This window comes from Pelodiscus sinensis, chromosome 4, assembly GCF_052426305.1.
Source record: "Pelodiscus sinensis isolate ZL-2025 chromosome 4, ASM5242630v1, whole genome shotgun sequence".
NCBI classification, from domain to species: Eukaryota; Metazoa; Chordata; order Testudines; family Trionychidae; genus Pelodiscus; species Pelodiscus sinensis.
The window spans coordinates 49,587,004-49,607,068 of NC_143055.1; the positions used below are offsets into that span (position 1 = coordinate 49,587,004).

Here is a 20,065-nt window from a genome sequence, read left to right on the forward strand (position 1 = left end):
TGCTCTACGATCAGGGTGAGGGGAGGTGGTACAGTTAAAACTATTCTTCAAATGTACAAAGTCTAACAGTAACTCACAAGAATATCAGTGTCCCCTGTGATACTCTTTGTATGATTGACACAAGGCTTAGGAATGCCAGTAATTTTTCTTTTTTAATGTTTTCCATATGCTTATAATTGTGGCACTCTTCAATTGCTCTATTCAACGAAATGGGCTAGAGCTTTCCTTTTAACACATTAGAAATGAGGGGAAGGTGCAGTGTCATCACAATGAGATTTAAAAACAAAATGATGCCAAGTCCTTTACAGTACATGAAGGAGGGGAGAGAATGACAAAATAGCTTCCACTGTAAAAAACTTCCTTCACTGGTGTTCTGACTGAGCCACATATTGATCTTTGTCAAGATGAGCATTAGATTTTTATTTTCTTTCAAAACCATTCACAAACCACACAACCCTACAATGTGATGTGGGAAAAGATGGCTGTGAGGTAAATACTGGTTCGTAACTTTTTCAGACAATTATAAGTAGTGTTCTCAGTACTTGTTCGACAGGCATCCTGATCTGATTTGACTTTTAATACAAAATCTGTACTGCTAATACTGTGGTGGATATCAGGGCTCATAATTGATTAAATGCTATTCCTACTCAAAAACATGAATAAAATAACGTGGACCTCCTCATAGTCACCAGGTATAGAACTGGGTGGGATTTTTTTTTCACAAAATGCCATTTTTATCAAAATATGCTGATTTGTCAAAACCAAAACTTTGTATAAATGTGTCTGTGTTGATTCATTGGGCCAAAAAAAGACAGCGTGTTTACCATCCAGTTGATGAAGGGTCAAGTCCCTGCTTTGTCTGAATAGAGCAGGAACTTGAATATGGATTTCCTGCATTGAAGTATGGGCCCTAACCATCAGATTGTTGGCTGCTGTGTCTGAATAGTTGTGAAAATAGTCTGTTTCTTTTCTATGCAAAATGAAATCTCAGGTTTTCACCTGAGAATGGAATTCTTGTTTTCTAACCTACCCTAACCAGGAATGAGATTGATCATACATATATTGTAAGGAAATTTAGATCAACTCTTTGTGATGTTAGAGCATACGTTGATTACTTCAGATGTAAGCTCCCCTGTTTGTGTGGCAAGACTGAAGATCAGACTCAAGAAAAACAAAAACTATCCAAGTGCCAAAAATTCACAGCAAAAAGCTAATAGCCCAGGCATTACAAAAGCAATTTCAGATTGAACTGAAGAACACATTTTAAGTGGTACAAAACTTAGGTCCATCACAGTAGTTCAATACTGACATGTGATGGTACTGCATGACGGTTTCATATATGCTGCAAAAACTATAGCTGGTTCATAGACAAGCAAGGCAAGGAAACAAACCAAAGCAAATACAGTAGACCCTCAAAGTTATAAATGAAGGTTGTTTATTACTCTGAAATGTTTACACTGTGAACAAAATGTTATTTTTCTTTCAAAAGTTTACACCTGAACACTGACTTACAGGAGCATTAAATCTACTATACAGAAGCAAAATGCTGAATTTAAATGAAACAAGCACAAAGCCAATTTCCTTAACTAATCAATTTTTTTTAACTTTTTTTTTGTATTTGCTTTTTCGGGGGAAGGGAAGGTGCCTGATTGCTTGTTCCTGTTCTAAATGACGTGTATTGTGACCATTCAGATTGTATTTCTTATATTATTACCTTTGAGATTTTACTGTATATCTATTCCTTCAAAACATCTCTAGAAAAAGTAGCAGCAAAATATTTGTATAAAACAAAGTAGTGAAAAGCAGCATGAGAATAAATGAGGAATATCCTGTGACTAGTATGATAATGTTATGTGGATAATATTGCCAAAGAAACTCAAGTGGCTGCTGAACGAGGAAATATTAAAACACTTTGCCAGTCAGACCCTTGTTAAGTTGATAAATGTCACTATCCAAAGGGCTTGTTAAGAATATACAAGAAATGAGAGTAATTGGCTAAACACTTTAAAGAGGTGAACACGTGAACACCACAAGAAATTGACTTTAATAAAGAAATTAAGCATCCAGTGTTGCACCTCTTGCAGTGACTCAAGAATGTAAATACCAACTTCAAGACAAACTGTTGGATTGCAGGGCACAGACCACAAATTAGTTGTGAGTTCTATACTTAGATTTCACCAACTAGTTGTCAAGTGAACTCAGATACTAACAGCCTTAATATAGAGTTACAGACAGTCCCTTTAGATACTTTGATCTAGCTTAACATCAAGGGGAGCATGCTTTTGTGATAATGTTCACTTACAGTAGAAATGGGGAACCTTTGGCCCATGGCCCAGATCCAGCTCATGGGCTCCCTCTGGCAGGGAGGAGGAAGCGGCTCTGTGTGCTGCTGTTCCCTGCTCCCCCAGAATCATGGCCAATGGAAGTAGCAGGGGGTTGTGCCTTCAAGTGCAAGGCAGCATGGAGCCACCTGTGTTCCCCTGGAAATTGCACCAGGTAAGCGCCTCAACCCCCTGCCCTCTCCTTATCCCACTTCCAACCCAGACACTGCATTGCCATGCTCAGCCTGCTCCCCAGTAGGCCTGTCCTACATACTGAACCCATCATTTTTGGCACCACCCTAGAGTCTAGAGGGGGACCCTAAAATCTACTAGCCCCTGGTATCCAGAAAAGAGAATCCGTCTCTAGCAGTAAGCCCTGAGTTTGTGCCCCTCCCACCCATGGGGCTGGAGTGTAAGGTGTCTCTTTTTTTTCTTCTTAGTTGGAGGCAAGGTCAAAGAGAGGTGAGGTTTTGTTTTGTTTCTCACTTTGGGTGTGTGTGTGGTCCCCCAACTGATTTTTCTGTGGATCAGTGTCCTTAACCCCCCCCAAATCCTCATCTCTGCCTTTCAGCAAGAATCACAGCAATATTCAGGTTACTCCCAGTCCCAATGGACCAGGCACTTTCACCATGTCAGTTGCACTTGAGGTATCACACCAAAGACAGTGCTTGTAACCAATCCTATAGCGCTATAAAATGTATTAAATAGGGAAAGGAGTGTTATTTACAAGTTAAAGCAGGTAAAACATATATACATGAATGAGTTAGTCTAAAGTTTCAAAAGATAATAAAAGTTTCTAAAATGAGCAAGCTCTATATGTTTTAAGGCTAACCCAGGCTCAGCAGCTGAGTATTTCTTATTTATGCCTGGAAACACTTTGCCACCCCAGAGACCATGCAGCGTAGGGATATTCAGTTACTACTACTTCGAAGTTTTATTCTCTTCTCCTGTCTTCTAAGCTGCAAATTTAGCTGATAGGTGTCCATGTGTATTACTCCTCTTCACAGGGAAGACAGCAGGACAACTTGTGTCATCTTGTTGTGATATTTAGGGAAAATCCAGTTGCAGTGTCCCACAATAGGGTATTGAGGAAACTTTCCTTTTGGGAAGGTTGCAACATCAAGAGAAGATCAGCTCTTCGTGCTAATTAACATGTGTCTCTTGTCTGGCAATTTACATGGTCGCAGGAGCTCACAATGCAGTTGCTCAAATATTGCCTTATAGCATAGGTTACAGATGTTTTAAGTGAGATTAATACATGCAGCAACTCATAAGCATCCAGTAAAATCTAAACATTAAATATGTCCTTTTAATTCCAATTCCTGTTTTAATAACACTAACAAAAACAGATGAACCAGATATGAGCTTGTGCCTGGTTTGTAAGTGGCACATCTTACCACATAAAGTGAAAGACAGAAATGTAAAATCTGAAGAAGCTACAGGGGAAGACCAAGTCTTCAGAGAATTATTGAAAACTTGTGATAATGGCCATTGAGAAAATTATCTGACTTGTCAGCATTATAATCAAAATATCAGAGAGGTCACTGAAGCAACTGGGAAAGTGTTAACCTTGTTTGTCACTGACAGAAGCGTTTCTGAAATATCTTAAACTGTAAAAAGGAGGTGGTTGAAGCAAAGCTAAGGGAAGAGCAGGCTGAATTTCCACCCAGATGATCATGTGACAACCAGATTTTCACTTTAAGTGGCTTCTGCTTTCTAGAAAGTTTTGAAATTGTACCCCAAGAGTGGCTCCTTCATCTATAGTAGAGATCCTGGAACTACAGTTAGTATGAAAAGTAACTTTTTTCTATAGCCTGGTAAATAACTATAAAGGAATATAGTTTTCATTAGGAAATTATACTTCCTTGTATGCTATAATAATATAGTACGAGATATACAGGTTGCTTAGAATTTAACAGTTTTTATGATTTGCTAAGAGTGAATAGTGATGTAATATTGGTGGAAATAAGGCAACATTTTAACCTTTTCTTTTCTTTCAACAGGAAAAGGACCAACGCAGCCTAGATATAAATACTGCCAAGTGTATGTTAGGACTTTTATTGGGAAAAACATGGCCTCTTTTTCCGGTATTCCACCAGTTTCTAGAGGTACACAACCAAGTTGTAGTTTGAAACAGATTGGTGTTTTACTTCCTTGTCAGAGGATGTGGTGAAGGCTAGGACTTTTAACAGGGTTCAAAAAAGAGCTAGATTGATTCATGAAGGTTAAGTCCATCAGTGGCTACTAGCCTGAATGGGTAGGAGTGGTGTCTCGAGCCTCCATTTGTCTGGAAATGGGTGACAAGGGAGGGATCGTGAGGATTACCTGTTGGGTTCCCTCCCTCTGGGGCATCAGGTATTGGCCACTGTCAGCAGACAGGATACTGGGCTAGATGGACCATTTCTCTGACCCAGTATGGCCGTTCTTATGTTCTCTGAAATATTTATATTTTAGTACTAGTAAACCACTAAAATATGACTCAGCATTTATTTTCTAAGTTGTCATTTTGTAAATTCTTAATACTTAAAAAAATGCAGTGTCCAAGCCCTAAAATTACACTTTCCATTGGCTTAGATCATCAGTCATTATCCTTTATTGCATTTGAGTTCTATTAAAAACCTGAACATTTGAAGTGATTTTCTTTCACGTTGTAAACTAGTTTGTTTTAGTGACTTACTCTTCTTATCTTAAGCAGCAATCAAAATACAAAGTGATTAACAAGGACCAGTGGTGTAATGTGCTAGAATTCAGCAGAACAATTAACCTTGACCTCAGTAATTATGATGAAGATGGAGCATGTAAGTATTTCTTCAATTTTTCTCCATGTACCCCTACTCCTCCAGTTCCTCTTCCAAGATTTATATAAAAGTATAATTATTTAATATCTCTCTACAGGGCCAGTGTTATTGGATGAATTTGTGGAGTGGTATAAAGGGAAACAGATGTCATAGGAGTTTAACTATGCACAGCCACTCAAGAGTCACTGTTACTACAGTTATGTCAACCATTAGCCATAAACTGCTGTTTGTATCAAAACGCATGCTGCTTTTCTTGCACTGTATCCCTTTTGCAGGGAACTTTTGTTGTTTGCTATTTAACAGGCCAGCTATGCTTGCTGTGTAGCATTGTTCTCTTTGAAGGCTGCTTTGCATTTTGTATTTACACTACAAATTGGTGAGCTTGCCAGCATCCTCACTGTGATTATGTGTATATTGCTGTCTAAATTTTGTATATGTGTATAAAAAGCTTCACCTAGGGATTATTTCTGGAGAAATGTATTGTAAAAATAATTGTGGCATATTTCTAGTCACTTTCAATGAACATGTAACTCATACTTCTTGTTTTTATTTGGTCTCAAATGTAGCATTTCAGAAAACAAAATTAAGACTGTTTGAACATAGATATCATGAACTGTTGGCAGTTCTAATCTTACTGTTTAAGATGCCAATTTTTGGGACAAGGAGAGGTGCATTATGTTTTCTTCACAGGCATATGCCAAACATCACTTTTATTTAGTAAGAAGTATTGATGTATTTTTATTATTAATATTATTAAAATTGTAATAGTTGTACATGCCACAGATGATTTCCACTTGGAGAAGAAAGTACTGGCTTTTTAATGTCAAAACTGCAATCGTTTGAATATAGGTACAAGTGAACAAATTAAAGTACCTTTTAAAAATTGGGTTTAGACTTTTGTAAATTGTCTTTGGCATATTCCTTTCATTTTTGGTTTACCAAGACTGTTTGAATTATGTTGCTGCAAAGTGAATTTTAAATTTTGGATCTATAGCTAGTTCTTAGCTAGCGAATTAAGGTTCATTATTCCCAGCCAACGGTAAAAACTATTTCTGGTTTTTGTTTGTAACATTAGTGAGTCTTTCCCATGCTATAATTTTGTGTCTCTAAGTAAGTAAAAATTATATTGAATAGTGAAAGCTTAAGTATTTTCATGCTGGGGATTGGATTTTCCAGGCAAAATGTCCATTGCAGGCAATGGGCACATTTAACGCCAGCGCTAAGGAGTTAAATATGCAGTACCTTTAGTGAGGGGCCACTTCATTTCATTAATTTGATTATTTGTATAGGAAAGTTTTAGCCATTTATTTAAATGATTGACTGGGATGTGTTTTTAAGGTTTTTTTTTATTTTATTTTATTTTGTCATGTATTCTTTGACTACTGTTTCATAATACATCAGTATTAATTTTTTTTTTAAATAGATTTTCATAGTTTCTGTTGCTATTAAACTTGTACTTTGGTCCCTAAGTATTTGTGATAATGCCCCCAAAATAGTATACTTTAACAAAGTCACCACTGAATATTTTGGAATAAAGCAGTAACTTTTTGCTGCAAAATATTTTTAAGTATATTAGCAGTTTTGAAACTATTATAGATAGGGATCCAAAAAACCTCTTCCATTGAATGTGAAATTTTCAGGTGTACTGAAGATCCCTTTCCGCTCACCACTGAAGATCCCTTTCCGCTCACCACTGAAGTCAGTGGTAAAACTCCTGTTTTTATTTGGTTTTGTTAACGTCACTGTCCTGGCCTACACTAAAGGGGAAGATCAACTTTAGATATACAACTCTAGCTACATTAATTATGTAGCTGGAGTTGATGCATCTTAATCCGGTTTTCACACCGTCCACACAGCAGGAGGTCAATGGGAGCAAATGCTCTCATCAGCTCCCTTACTCCTAATGAGGAACAGGACTACCAGCACCGATGGGGAAGCCCCCTCAGTTAGAATGAGTGAGTCTTCACTAGACCAACTTATTCAAACTCTGGAAGATCGACTACAGCAGCATCAATCTTCTGCTTAGTGTAAACATGGTCACTGTGTGAAGAATTAAGCCAGATGGACCAAAGCATGCTGTTTTTGCTGCTGTGAACCAGAGTCACTGTTCCTTTGCTATTAGTGATCATTTTTGTATTTAAACTTGTTTTTCCCCTAATTCAACATCTAAGACAAAAATTATGTATGTATATCCACAGGGCATGATATACACACAATATAAAATCATGTTAAGATAAAATGTGTAGACTGCCTTCCCTTACCATGTTTTGTGATGTTATTAAAAAAAGTCAGACACAAAGCATACATAATTGTTGCCTGTTTGTATGCTGTTATAATATGATTTACATCTTTGATGCCAGTTTGCACAAGTCAGTAATTAAATATGTGGTATTTAATGTTTACAATAAGTCTCTTATTAAAACACATTTTAATAAGACTTCTAATGTAAATGTGTATATTACAGTGAGTATAGCCATAGGGAAATATCTGTGGAGCTATTGGGTTTAGTTCTTTTAAAAAATAAACTTGGAAGCAATATAACACATAAAATTAGGCTAAATAGTGGTTGCTAAAAAACTAGGTAAAATACTATGTGTTCTTACATGTTAGGCTAGCTACAATTCCAGGCAAGTAGCACAGTTAAAACACAACATGGGTTGCATAATGAGTTTTATATGTCATGAATAATCTGGCTTCCAATAATGGAGGCAGAAGCCAAAGACTTGTAATCATTATTATAGATACAACTGTCATAATCAGGGTCAACAGAAATCTGTTCAGATCACCCAGCTGTTTATGCAAATTTTACTGTTTAATGGAATCTAAAATTTAATTATCCCTCTACCACACTTTTTTTACAATTACTTGTGCTAGGTAAAATGTTATATTACTCTCATTTGCTTTGCATACCGCTGATGCAGAATAGGGTCCAAAGAACAGGTTTGAATATGAAATACATTATTTTTCGTCTGATTCCAGTTGCCTATTTGAGGCTCCAGTGAGTTTCTAATAGGTATCCTTGTAAATCAAATAGCTAACATAGCTGTAGATAATTTTCACGTTTGTTGGCATTTACAGTGTAGATGACACAAAAATAGTCGTAAGACTGAACTAAGTCTATTATCCATGTTGTCTAGTTAGCATACGGATACCTGCATTCCTGCTGCTTGAGCTCTGTAGATAAACTGAGAACCTCATTCTTCATGGCTTTCAGCGATGAATCTCAAAAGCCCTGCCTTTTTTTAAAAAGTAGTGAGAACTCTCAAAGCAGTTCTTTTTGCTTTTTTGCTGTTCAGCTTTTTTTTAATATAATGAAATGACACTTCAGCTTATTCCTTGCTCTGCGAAAGATGCACAAAATTTGCCAGCTTCTTCACCTTGAAGCTAAGTGTGAGAGACAGGTCATTGTGGCAAAGTGTTGTAAGTTCAATACATGACTTTCTGATGTAAAATAAGTGTGTAGTTCAGGTTGAATGTTTTATGTGTTCAATTTGGTATTAAAGAGAAGCGAGGCAGTGAGTTTGTTAGTGAGGAAATTAGCATGAAGATATTATAGTGCTTAGCATCTTATATTATTTAAGATTAAGTGATTGGCTTTGTTAGAATTCCTTAATAGATTTAAGGTAATATTAATTTCAGGAAAAATTAACAATATCATACTTACATAGATGATCCTTTCTGTTGCCAAATGGACTAGAACAATCTATAATACTAACCGATGGGAACTTGCTGTTTAATCCGTGGGTGGGCAATAAGTGGCCTCTGGGCCAGAAGCAGTTTCCCAGGTTTAGCTCCTGGTGGGCTACCAGACGCTTTATTTATCTGCATCCACTGGTGTGGCTGGTCACAGCTCCCATTGGCTGCAGGTCACTCTTCCTGGGAAATGGGAACTGGTATGGACCACTTCCTGAAGCTCCCATTAGCCAGGAATGGCAGTCCGTGGCTAACAAGGGATGTAAATGGCTGTACCTGTGGTTGTGCAGGTAAATTAAGTGTCTGGCAGCCCACCTGGGGCTAATCCTGGTAATTTGCATCCAGCCTAGAGGCCACTTATGGCCCACCCCTGATTTAATCCTGTGTATTACTTTAATTCCCTAGTCTAGATCAACCTCCCCCTTTCTTGAAACAAGTCTGTTCAGGAAAAAGTGGTAGCTCCAATTGTTAGTCTGAACAACCCATTTTAATTTTTTTAAACTACAATGCAAATTTGGAATGAATGTATGTAGTGTACTTTCCCCTTTAATCATTAAGTTTTGGACTTCTTTGATAGAGAACTGTAGTTTCCTGTTCCATCACAAACTCATTTTTCATCACATATGTGTCTAGCAGAGTCAGTTAAGTGACACCTGGCATGGGGCTATTGACTTTGTTCTGCGGACCTGTTTTTGGAGGGGTGGAAGTGTACCTTAATTTTGCTAGGATTTTTCCAGATTTCTGTTGGCCCTTGGTCACAAGCCTAACATTGTTAAATGGTCTTGAAATTTAAATAGCTTTAAAAGTTAGCTTGTGCCCCAATTTTATTACAACTGCTAAAATACCTCTTATAAGCCTTATACTTTATCCTTTCATATTGTTGCATAAGTGTATACAATCCATCCACCAATTAAACTGTAAGTTGTCTGTAAATGAGACCAAAATGAGGGTTGATTTTTGTGTTATCACAGAATAGTTTCTACTGACATTGCTGTTCCTGTAACAGCAGGTAACCTATAACTGTGAATGTTTTTATGTCTTAGGTATTTGCATCTTATGAGGTGTGCTATAGTTCTGTGACTCACAACCTGACTGAAAAACTGTTATGCCACCTTACTTGAGTTCAGCCAATTAGTTTTTAGATTTTGCTGGAGTTAATGTAAAATGATATCCCACAAATAAACTGTATTTGTGTTGGTTTCAGAAACTGACTTCAGATTTTTCTGTGGCTCATGTTACCAATATTCACTCATCTGAACTTGCCACATAAAATGTTGGTCTAGAACTGCTACTTAACTTCATCTTAGCGGAGTCTAATTTCTGTTTACAACACCAATTTAAGATGTGTTTATGTAATTCAGAGTTTTTTCTCTTCTGATTCATTAAATTGGGTAAAACTTCAGTTCTTCTTTGAGTACTTGCTTATGTCTATTCCACTTAGGTATGTGTGCGCCATATGCATGAGTTCCAGAAGCTTTTTACCCTTAGCAGTATTTGTTGGGCCAGCCAGGGAGCTCCCTGGAGTGGTGCTGCTGGCCCTCTACCCCCTTAGTTCCTTCTTACAGCCCCTGATGGTTGTTGGAATGCTTTGCTTGCTTTATGCAGGTGTGCCCTTAGCACCCTTATCTCTATAGATAGTTCTGTAGTTCTTATAGTTAGTGTTATCCTAATTGATAGTTCATTAAAGTACTTAGCAGATACTTTCGTTCTCTTTCCTCCCCATCCCCAGGAGAATGGTGGGGCCTCAAGGCTCTGTGTACCACAGGTGCAGGTCGAGCCCCACATGGGCCAGTAGTCCCAAAGTGCATGACCTCTCGGGGAAGAGGTCCCTTGCCCATAGATCCTGGACACCTTTGCTATGGCCTGAGAATTGATTGAACTGACCTCTCCAGGACCGGCCACCTGGTGCAGAGCTGTATGAAGGCTATGAACAGCATGGCTTCAGAGTGGGGTCGATCCCACTGGAGGGGGTGGCACTGGTCCCGTGAGCATGGGCCTGGCAGAGCAACACCATTCCAGCATCGATGGCTCCTCCAGCACCAGTACCAGCACAGTCCATGGCACCAGCAACACTGGCACCCCCAGCACGGTCACTGTTGCATCAGGGCAAACCAGCGGCCATGGTGTACCATAGCCAGCACTGGGAACAAGAGGCACCAATGGCACCAACATGGTCTGCGTCTTCTGAGCCAGACATGGAGTCCTTCATGTCAAGGGCCTTTTCAAGGTCTGGTCATTCGAGGTTTCCTCACCGGTCCAGATCTCAGCACCAGTCTTGACCCCACCACCATTGCCGCTTGAGGCATCACTCGCGGAAGACCAGCCCACCGCTGTCTCAGGAGTGGCCTCCACAATGGCAGCCACCAACCCAGTGGCCTTTTTGGACCCCATGGGCGAATCATCAAGCCCAGGGGAAGGAGCTTTTTAGATCGGGGTTGGTGTCAGTGCACTCATGGCACAGAGCGACTCCTTCAGCCACTCCACTAACTAGGGCCCCAACTTCAGCATCCAGGGCCAGCCACTTGGGATCACCAGGGGAGCACGTTCCCCTGGACCAGCAACTGACCACAGAGACCTCGGCCCAGTCACAGCCCATCATGTCTAGCCAGCTTTGCCTCCGGAGGAGCCACTGTCCCCAATGGACTCTTCTTCTTCCTCCAATGAGGCTCTGGGGGAGCCCATCCCCAGCCATGCCTGCCATGGATATGCGCACCCACAAGGACCTTCTTAGGAGGTTAGCCCAAATCTTAGGGGTACAAGCAGAGGAGGTGGCAGAGGAATCCGATTCCATGGTCAACATCCTGACGGTGGATGCCCCTCCTAAGATTGCCCTTCCCCTGTACAAAACAGTGGCCAAAATCATGAAAAATCTTTGGCAGACTCCAGCGTCCTTCCCCCGATGCAGAAAGGGGCGGAAAGGAGGTATTTTGTACCAGTCAGGCCATAAGCACTTGTTCTCCCACCCGCTACCAGTCTCGGTGGTGGTACAGGCTGCTTTTCAGAGAGAGAGAGGCAGGGCAACCTGAGGCCACCCTGAAGAGCGAGGAGCCCAAGAAGCTCAATCTCTTGGGTCGAAAGGTGTACACGACAGCAGGGTTCCAGCTGGGAATTGCTAACCAGCAAGAAATGCTCAGCCACTATGTCTATAGCTCCTGGATGGTGGCTGACAAGTTCAGGTCCCAGCTCCCGAAAGAGTCGCAGCAAGATTTTGGGGCCTTAACAGAGGAAGGCAAGGAGATATCCTGCACCACCCTTCAGGTAGCCCTTGATGCTGCAGACTCTGCAGTATGTTCAATGGCTACAAGCATTGTCATGGGGAGAAGCTCATGGCTTCAGGTCTCAGGCATTCTTCCTGAAGTCCAGCCTACATTACAGGACTTGCCCTTTGAAGGCTCGGGGCTTCTCAGAATAAACTGACAGCAAGTTGCACAGTCTGAAAGAATAGAGGGCGACGTTGAAGTCCCTGGGCATACACACCTCTGCCCTTCAGCGTCACCCTCTGAATCCCAGGTCACAGAGGCTCTTTCAACAAGGGCCCAGACAGGACAGTAGGCGGAGGTACAGAGGCAATAATGGCAGGGGCACCAGGAGGCGCTCTCAGTCAGCTTCTGAGCAACCATAGGGCCCGAGATCAGGCTTCGGAAGGTCTACCCAAGGGTGGATTACCATTTCCGAATCTAGATTGGCCTTTTGCATACAGACTGTCCCCCTACCATCGCTCCTGGCTCTCCATCACCTTGGATGGGTAGGTCCTAGCGATGATGGCAAGGGAATACTCCATCCCCTTCCTCTCCTCCCCTTCTTCCCACCCCCCTTCCCAGTCCTCCTTGAGACCCCTCTAATGATCACCACCTTCATCAAGAGGTCTCTTTGCTCTTATCCTTGGGGGTGGTAGAAGAGGCTCCATCTGCATTTTGAGGGAAGAGGTTATAGGCCTAATACTTCCTCATTCCAAAGTCCAAAGGGGGCCTCTGCCCCATCCTAGACCTCGGGGCCTAGCAGACCTATGGACTCAAGGTATGTGGTCCCACATGGACAGGTTATTGCACTTCAGTGTCAGGGAACTGAGTGCCATGGGTCTGGTGTGCTAGGTGTTCCTGTCCCAGCTGAGGGGCAACGTGGTTTCTGTCCTGACGGACAACAAGACAGCGATGTTTTATATCAACTGACAGGGTGGTGCTCGATCCTCTCCTCTCTGTCAGGAGGCCATAGCGCTGTGGGACCTTTGCATCGAGCAGGAGATTCACGTGCAGGCCTCCTACCTCCTGGGGTCCTGCAATCCCCTACCGGACCAACTCAGTAGGGCTTTCTCAGCCCACTAATGGTCTCTTAAGGAGGAGATGGTGCACAGTCTTCCAGAGGTGGGGGACTCCCCTTCTAGACCTCTCTATCACAGACAAACAAGAGGTGTGCTCAGTGTGACCCCAAAAAATTCCCACTGGAGACCACCCAGCGTTACACTACCATGGATTTATTGATCAAGGAATTAACACTTCATTATATGCACTACATGGTTAAACTAAAGAGGATAGAGCTGCCACTAAAGGTTTAAACTAAAGAGAACCAGCTATCTCTCTCACATAAACACACACAAACCTTCATTCATTCACATACATTCATTCCTGCCCTCATGCACTCACACACTTACTTGCATATGGGCAGCAGAAGGAACCAAGGCATGTAGATTTTGGAGGGTTTGTCTGCTGATCATGGCTGGGAAGCTGGTCAGGAAAAAAACCTGGCTGCAGAAAGAGGAGCTTCTCAGAAAGAGAGGGTTTCTGCCACATGCTCTTTCCTTTTATTGCCTCCATACAACCCCTGTGACTCATCCACATTTGCCACCAGGGAGCATGCCCAGCTTTTCCTTGATCCAGCAGAGCAGCAGTCTCCTTTGTTTGCACAGCCTTGATTGGTCTGATGCCTCCCCATCTAGCTCCATGTGCTCAGCCTTACAGTTTCTAATCCCAAACACACAATAGTCTACACTCTCTCTCTCTCTCTCTCTCTCTCTCTCTCTTCTCCCATCCCAGGGGAGAATGCAGTTTACAGTAAATTACAAGCAGGCTTCGTTGAGACTGCATCCCTTTTCCGTAAAAGGGATGCAAATTAGACATATCACAATTGCAAATGAAGCGGGGCTTTAAATCCCCCCCGCTTCATTAGCATAAAAATGGCTGCCGCTTTTTTTCGGCATGGAGCTTTGTCGGAAAAAAGTGCCAGTCTAGACGCGGATCTTTCGGAAAATAAAGCCTTTTCCGAAAGATCCCTTATCCCTTATAAGGATATGAGGGATAAGGGATCTTTCGGAAAAGGCTTTATTTTCTGAAAGATCCGTGTCTAGACTGGTGCTTTTTTCCGGCAAAGCTCCATGCCAGAAAAAAGCGGCAGCCATTTTTAAATCCCCGCTTCATTTGCAATTGCGATATGTCTAATTTGCATCCCTTTTACGGAAAAGAGATGCAGTCTAGACACAGCCGCAGAGTAGATGGAAGTTACAAAAAGATTACAAAGGTGCAAGGCTCAACAATCAAGTTTACAGTAAGTTTCTGAATTTTAAAGCAAATTTGTTGAGAGTTGCTAGTTTGTAAAAAGATTACAGAGTTGCAAAGTTTAAGATTACGAGTTGCAGAGTTTAAAAGACAAAGCAGCTGAAATAATTGCAATGCTTCAGACAATCATGTACAAATCATCAGTAATGAAGTGCCTTAGACAACTGCCCCCCCTCCCAGCAATGCAGTCAGCAGGTTTTTGTCAGTCGAAATCATGTATTATCAGGACCTTACAGTTTAGTGTATTTCCCAAAAAATCCATGTGTAAAATCAAGTAATAGCTCAGGCGGAGGCTTTTATGCAACACTCAGTTCTGCTCATTCCAAGGGCAAGGCCTTCGAAAATTATTTCGAAAGAACGCGGCTTTTCTTTCGATGGCGGTAAACCTCAATTTACGAGGAAGAACGCCTTCTTTCGAAAGTCCCTCTTTCGAAAGAAGGCGTTCTTCAATGTAAATAGGCCGTCTTCGAAAGAGAGCATCCAGACTCGCTGGGTGCTCTCTTTCGAAAAAGCGGATTTCTCTTTCGAAAGATCCGCCTACAGTCTAGACGCGATCTTTCGAAAGAGGCTCTTTCGAAAGATGCTTTCGAAAGAGCCTCTTTCGAAAGAAGCCTGCAGTCTAGACATAGCCCAGGAGTCTACCTGGCTGGCCCAGTGGGTACTGCTAAGGGTAAAAAGCTTCCAGAACTTGTGCACACAGCACTGGCACATGTAAGTGGAATGGACATAAGCAACTTATCTCCAAGAACAACAGTTACAAGGTAAGTACCAGGTTTTCTTAGGCTTAGTAGCAGTGCAGAGAGTATTTTTGGGCTCTAAGTCCCAGTATATTTTATTAATTAAAGGGCACTTGTGCAATCTTATTATTTTGAATACTATTAATATAAAGACAAATTATTAAACTTGCTAGGATATACTGTGTGCTTCAAAAGATATGTAAGGGTCTAATATAGTATGAAAGGGGGGTTTTGTGCTTAGAGAAATTGTTTCTGCATATCTGTTCAAGAGGAACTTTATAAACTGGTCATTTCTTCAATCTGATACTATTCAGGGGAAACCCATAATGATTTTAGGATAACATTGGATGATGGGGTGGTTCAAGTAAGCTTAAATATACTGCTGGGGGTATTCTGTGCCACTCCATGGCTATCTACACAGGCGGGTTCTTGTGCAAGTACAGCCGTTCTTATGTAAGAATTCACAGCGCGTCCACACTGCCCACCCTCTCTTGTGCTAGAAGATTTACAGTACGGCATGGTAAGAGAGGGCATCTTGCACAAGAGCTACACTTTTCTTACAAGTGTAAGCTCTCTTGTGCAACAGTCCTTGCGCAAGAGGGCAATGTGGATGCGCCGCAGGGGTTTCTTGCGCAAGAAAGCCCTATGGCTAAAATGGCCATCTAAGCTTTCTTGTGCAAGAGAGTGTCACACTGCTATGGGTGCTCTTGCACAAAAGCACATCTCAGACACAGCAGTGTGGACATGTTCTTGCGCAAGACTTCTTGCACAAGAACCCTTGTGCAAGATGTTCTTGCGCAAGAACCCGCCAGTGTAGACATAGCCCATATGTGAAGAATTCATGTAACTTCCTCCCTTCAGATATTTTCCCCTTACAGAAAATACATTCTTCTGGAAAGGTGCTGCAATTACACCTTTTGCCCCCCAAGGCTGCTACAGTGCTGGAAAGGAGTGCAGCCAGCTCTGGTCCAAAACAGCCAACAATGGAGAGGGAGAGTGTAATAGCTTCACTCCTCACAGCACCCTGCCTCTGGGGCCAAGTGAGGAGGCATGGGGCAGGGAACAGAGCAGGGCACATGGCACTGCAGGGGTGTTACATAGATTGGAGTTCAGAAGGCAAGTAAAGGGGGGCAGATTGGTGTGAGTGCACAGGAGCCAGTGGGATTATTGAATTGACCTGGAACTGAATGGAAGTGGGGGGTGTAGGACCATATAGAGGGGAGAACAGTATTCCTTGTCAGCTATGTGCTTGGGTGGCCACCCAGGAGCAATTCAATTGCCTCTCAACTCACTAGCAGAGTACACTTATAGCCAGCAGCATGTATTTCTACTGGTGGTGCATATCTGCACCTACTTCAGTGCACATCATAAAGTTTATTCCACTCATAGTGTGATGGGGCCTGCCAACCCCGCACTGATCAAGGGGGAGCAGAGCACGCCTATTGGGTGGAATACGCCCCTTCCCCACAGCCCTGCTGGGCATACTCCCAGTTCAGCCCAGGTATAAAAGCCTGCAGAGCAGCTCAGTTGGGGCTGACCTCCGGAGGAGAAGGTGCTACTGCCCAACCACCCGAGCCACAGCTGCTGCAGCCAGAGCAAGAGACGCAGGACCAGTGGACTGTGCCGTTAACATCCCCGGGTCGAGCTCGACCACAACACTGGCTGCGCCATACAGCCCCCTTAGACGCTGCTGCCGCACCAGACGCTGCTGCACCTGACACTGGGCTTGCCAATGCCGCTACTGCCACCTGACCCGCAGCTACAGATGGGACCACCGCTGGCCGGGGGTTGGAGTACGAAGCATCCCAGGGCGGGAAACAGGAAAAGCCCCAGCGGGCTCGGTGCGTTTCGGGGAGAACTCCCCGCCAAGCCAGTGGTGGGAACCACCCACTCCTGATAGGGCCCTGGGTTGGGGCCCAGTGGAGAGGGTGGGCCTGGGCCCCCCTACCCCTTCTTCCCAGATCCCAGACTAGAAGCAGGTCCAGTGAAAGACTAGGCCTCAGGGCCTGTTTTCAAAGGACTAAGCCTCTGGGCCTGTGCATGAAAGAGGCATAAGGGATCTGTTGAAAAAGGCTTTCTTTCTCAACAGATCCCCTTCTAGACTGCCACTTTTTGCCGACAAAATGCTGAGTTGGCAAAACGCGGCGGCCATATTTATGCAAACTAGGCACAGGATATTTAAATCCCTGCCTCATTTGCAATGTCGACCTGCCTAATCTGCATCCCTCTGCTGACAGAGGGATGCAGTCTAGACATACCCTAGGTGTCGGGCTCGTCCCGCGCTGTAGATCAGGGAGTCGTCAGTAGTAGTCCAGCTGGACTGCGCATGTGCAGCAGGCGTCGGGCGCCATTCGCGCCGACTCTGCATGCGCACAGTCCAGCTCCCACGTGTTCCTCCTAATCATCTACGGCTGAAGATGGAGTTCATTCTTCTCCTGCAATTCTAACAGAAAAGTTGTAAATAGTGTTAGTTTAGTAGTTCTAATTATTCCAGTTTAGTAATCCTAGTTGTTCTAGATAGTTATAGTTTAAAAAAAAATTTCCTCATAGTTAACTAGTCGCCTCAGAACGTAACGTGCCGGAATCCCCCGGCTTCAAAAAATGTGCAACATATCAAGACACGATGCCCACCTCGGATGGGCATTCGCAATGTATTAAGTGTTTGGGTGAAGGCCATATCCCTCAGAAATGCCAACACTGCGCCAAACTCATGGCGTGAGCCAAGCAAGACCACAAAATGCGGTTCAAGAAGCTCCTCTTTAATAATATCCTGTAACCGGCTGACTGACGCTTCTTGGCCTCCAGACACTCAGGCAACTGATAAGTGGGCCGCTCCAAGAGCAACTGGAGGGAGCTCTTCTCCACGCCGCCACTCTCTGTCTAAGCGGATCAGTGCAGCGGAAAAGCCGTGCACCTCGGGAATGGGCCTCTCCTATTGCCCTGATAAGCATAAGGCCACCTGCAGTACATTAGCACCGAGTTCTGCCCTTTCAGGGGAACAGGCACAGATAATTCCACTGACATCTAAAGCAGAGTTGGCACCGACAGCAACACCCAAAAGGTTGTCTATGCTGGTGCTGAGAACCACCACTGCACCGATGCCGAAGCCAGCACCGGTATGAACCCGGCACCAACAACGGCCCCAACACTGGATTTGCCGGCACCGATGCACCAAACCGCACTGACCACAGCACCAAGTGCGTGTGCACTTCCATCAGCACCAACATTGCCAGTACCACCAACAGAACTGGAGCCACAAGTGCCACTACACCACCACCACCTCCCACAGGCACCGTCCAAGGCATTGCGCAAATCCAGGCGGATTATCACTCCCTCTCTTAGCCTGGAACTGGTGCCTTTTTTGCCTGAGCCTTCCTCCCCTGCTTCGCCACATTCAGTGTGTTCAGAGGCTGTGACCCATGGCAGCCCCATTCTACATCACTGCCACAACTCACCATGTTATTCTACATCCCCATAGTGCTATCACTGGCACAGATCTGTACTATCCCCAAGGCATGCAAGAGGCAGATTTCGCTCTCCGAGATCACCCTCCCTTTCATCTTACTCCCACTACCACCATTCTACAAGGAGGTTATATTCCCCAAGGTATTCTCCAGATAGAAGTTACTACAGGCACCGTTATGAACAACATTGCTACGATCACCATTGCCCTTATTCAGCACGACGCACCTGTTCAAGATTGCCTCACTACCACTGTGCACACGCTCCCCGTGACATCATCAGTCCTCCTGCTACATCTGTGGTCACTGGACCCCATACCTCAACTGGGGATGTGCCCCCACTATCTCATCCTGACCTGGACACAGGTCACATATTGGAGCAGGACCAGCCACAAGGGGAATCCCCGACAGACCAATTATCCTCATCCCCAGACGAGGCGGTCTTTCCTGGTGACTGTTCACCCACTGATGATGCCTGCCAATTCCAAGACCTATTCGAGTGTGTGGTAGAATCCCAAGAGGCGCAGCTAACCAAAGTCCAGCAAAAACAGCACAGGCTTCTTAAAAATTTACAACCATCGCGAAAGTCAAAAGTTGCATTACCTCTGGATGACGCAATACTTGAAGTAGCTGATGAAATATGACAGACAGCTGCCTTGGCCCTTGCAACCAGCAAGAGGACAGACAAGAAGTACTTTGTTCCCTCTAAAGGCATGGAATTTTTATTTACGCACCCACAGCCTAATTCTCTGGTAATGGATGAAGCACAGCAGAGGGCGAAGGTGCCCCAACATAAGACCACCCCAGGGGACAAAGAAGGCAAACACCTAGACTTATTTGGTAGAAAGGTTTACTCATCGGCCACCCTAATGTTAAGGATGGCAAACTACGCTGCCCTCCTTTCTAACCATAATTTTGATAATTATACAAAACTGGTACCATTATTAGATCATCTCCCTGAAAGCAAACATGAGATATTAAAATCGGTGGTACAGGAGGGCTATACTGCCTCAAGGATGGCCTTGCAGATAGCGTTGGCGATCACTGACACAGCTGCAAGAACCACCGCCACATTAATGGTGATGCGCAGAGCGTCCTGGCTCCAACTGGCTGCAGTACCAAAAGAGCTACAATCAAAAGTAGAGGACTTGCCCTTCAACAGGCAAAGCTTATTTGCCGAGAAAACGGACCAGGTGCTCCATTCGGGCAAGGATTCAAGAACCACACTTAGGGCGTTCAGCATGTATACCCCGCCTTATTGACACCGATATGTGCCATATTATCATCAGAGGCCCTTCTCATACGGAGCATCTCGATTCAGACAATACAATCAACTATGACCTAGGCAGCGGCAGCGGTAGCAGAGGAGATAACCCCAAAATAACAGGGCGCTGAACCAAGAAAATAACCAGCAGCCCATTTGATGGCTTGGTCGGGGGTCTGCAAACCATCCCTTTGGTGTACCATCCACAGAAGTTGCACAAACTGTTTCATCATTGATTGAGA

At 43.5% G+C, this 20,065-nt stretch overlaps 1 protein-coding gene across 3 annotated transcripts in view; it reads left to right on the forward strand.

Moving 5' to 3' along the window:
* DCUN1D4 (defective in cullin neddylation 1 domain containing 4) overlaps window positions 1-10,214 on the forward strand; it is a 57,678-nt gene extending 47,464 nt beyond the window's left edge. For 2 of the 3 annotated variants that reach the window (XM_075930443.2, XM_075930444.2), the window contains 3 exons: window positions 4,325-4,429; window positions 5,014-5,119; window positions 5,217-10,214. In XM_075930443.2, the coding sequence (XP_075786558.1) occupies window positions 4,325-4,429; window positions 5,014-5,119; window positions 5,217-5,272 (267 nt within the window). In that variant the 3' untranslated portion in view covers window positions 5,273-10,214. The remainder of the gene's footprint in view (window positions 1-4,324; window positions 4,430-5,013; window positions 5,120-5,216) is intronic. The other variant, XM_025179927.3, reaches the window with a different exon arrangement.
* Window positions 10,215-20,065: the final 9,851 nt, after the last annotated feature.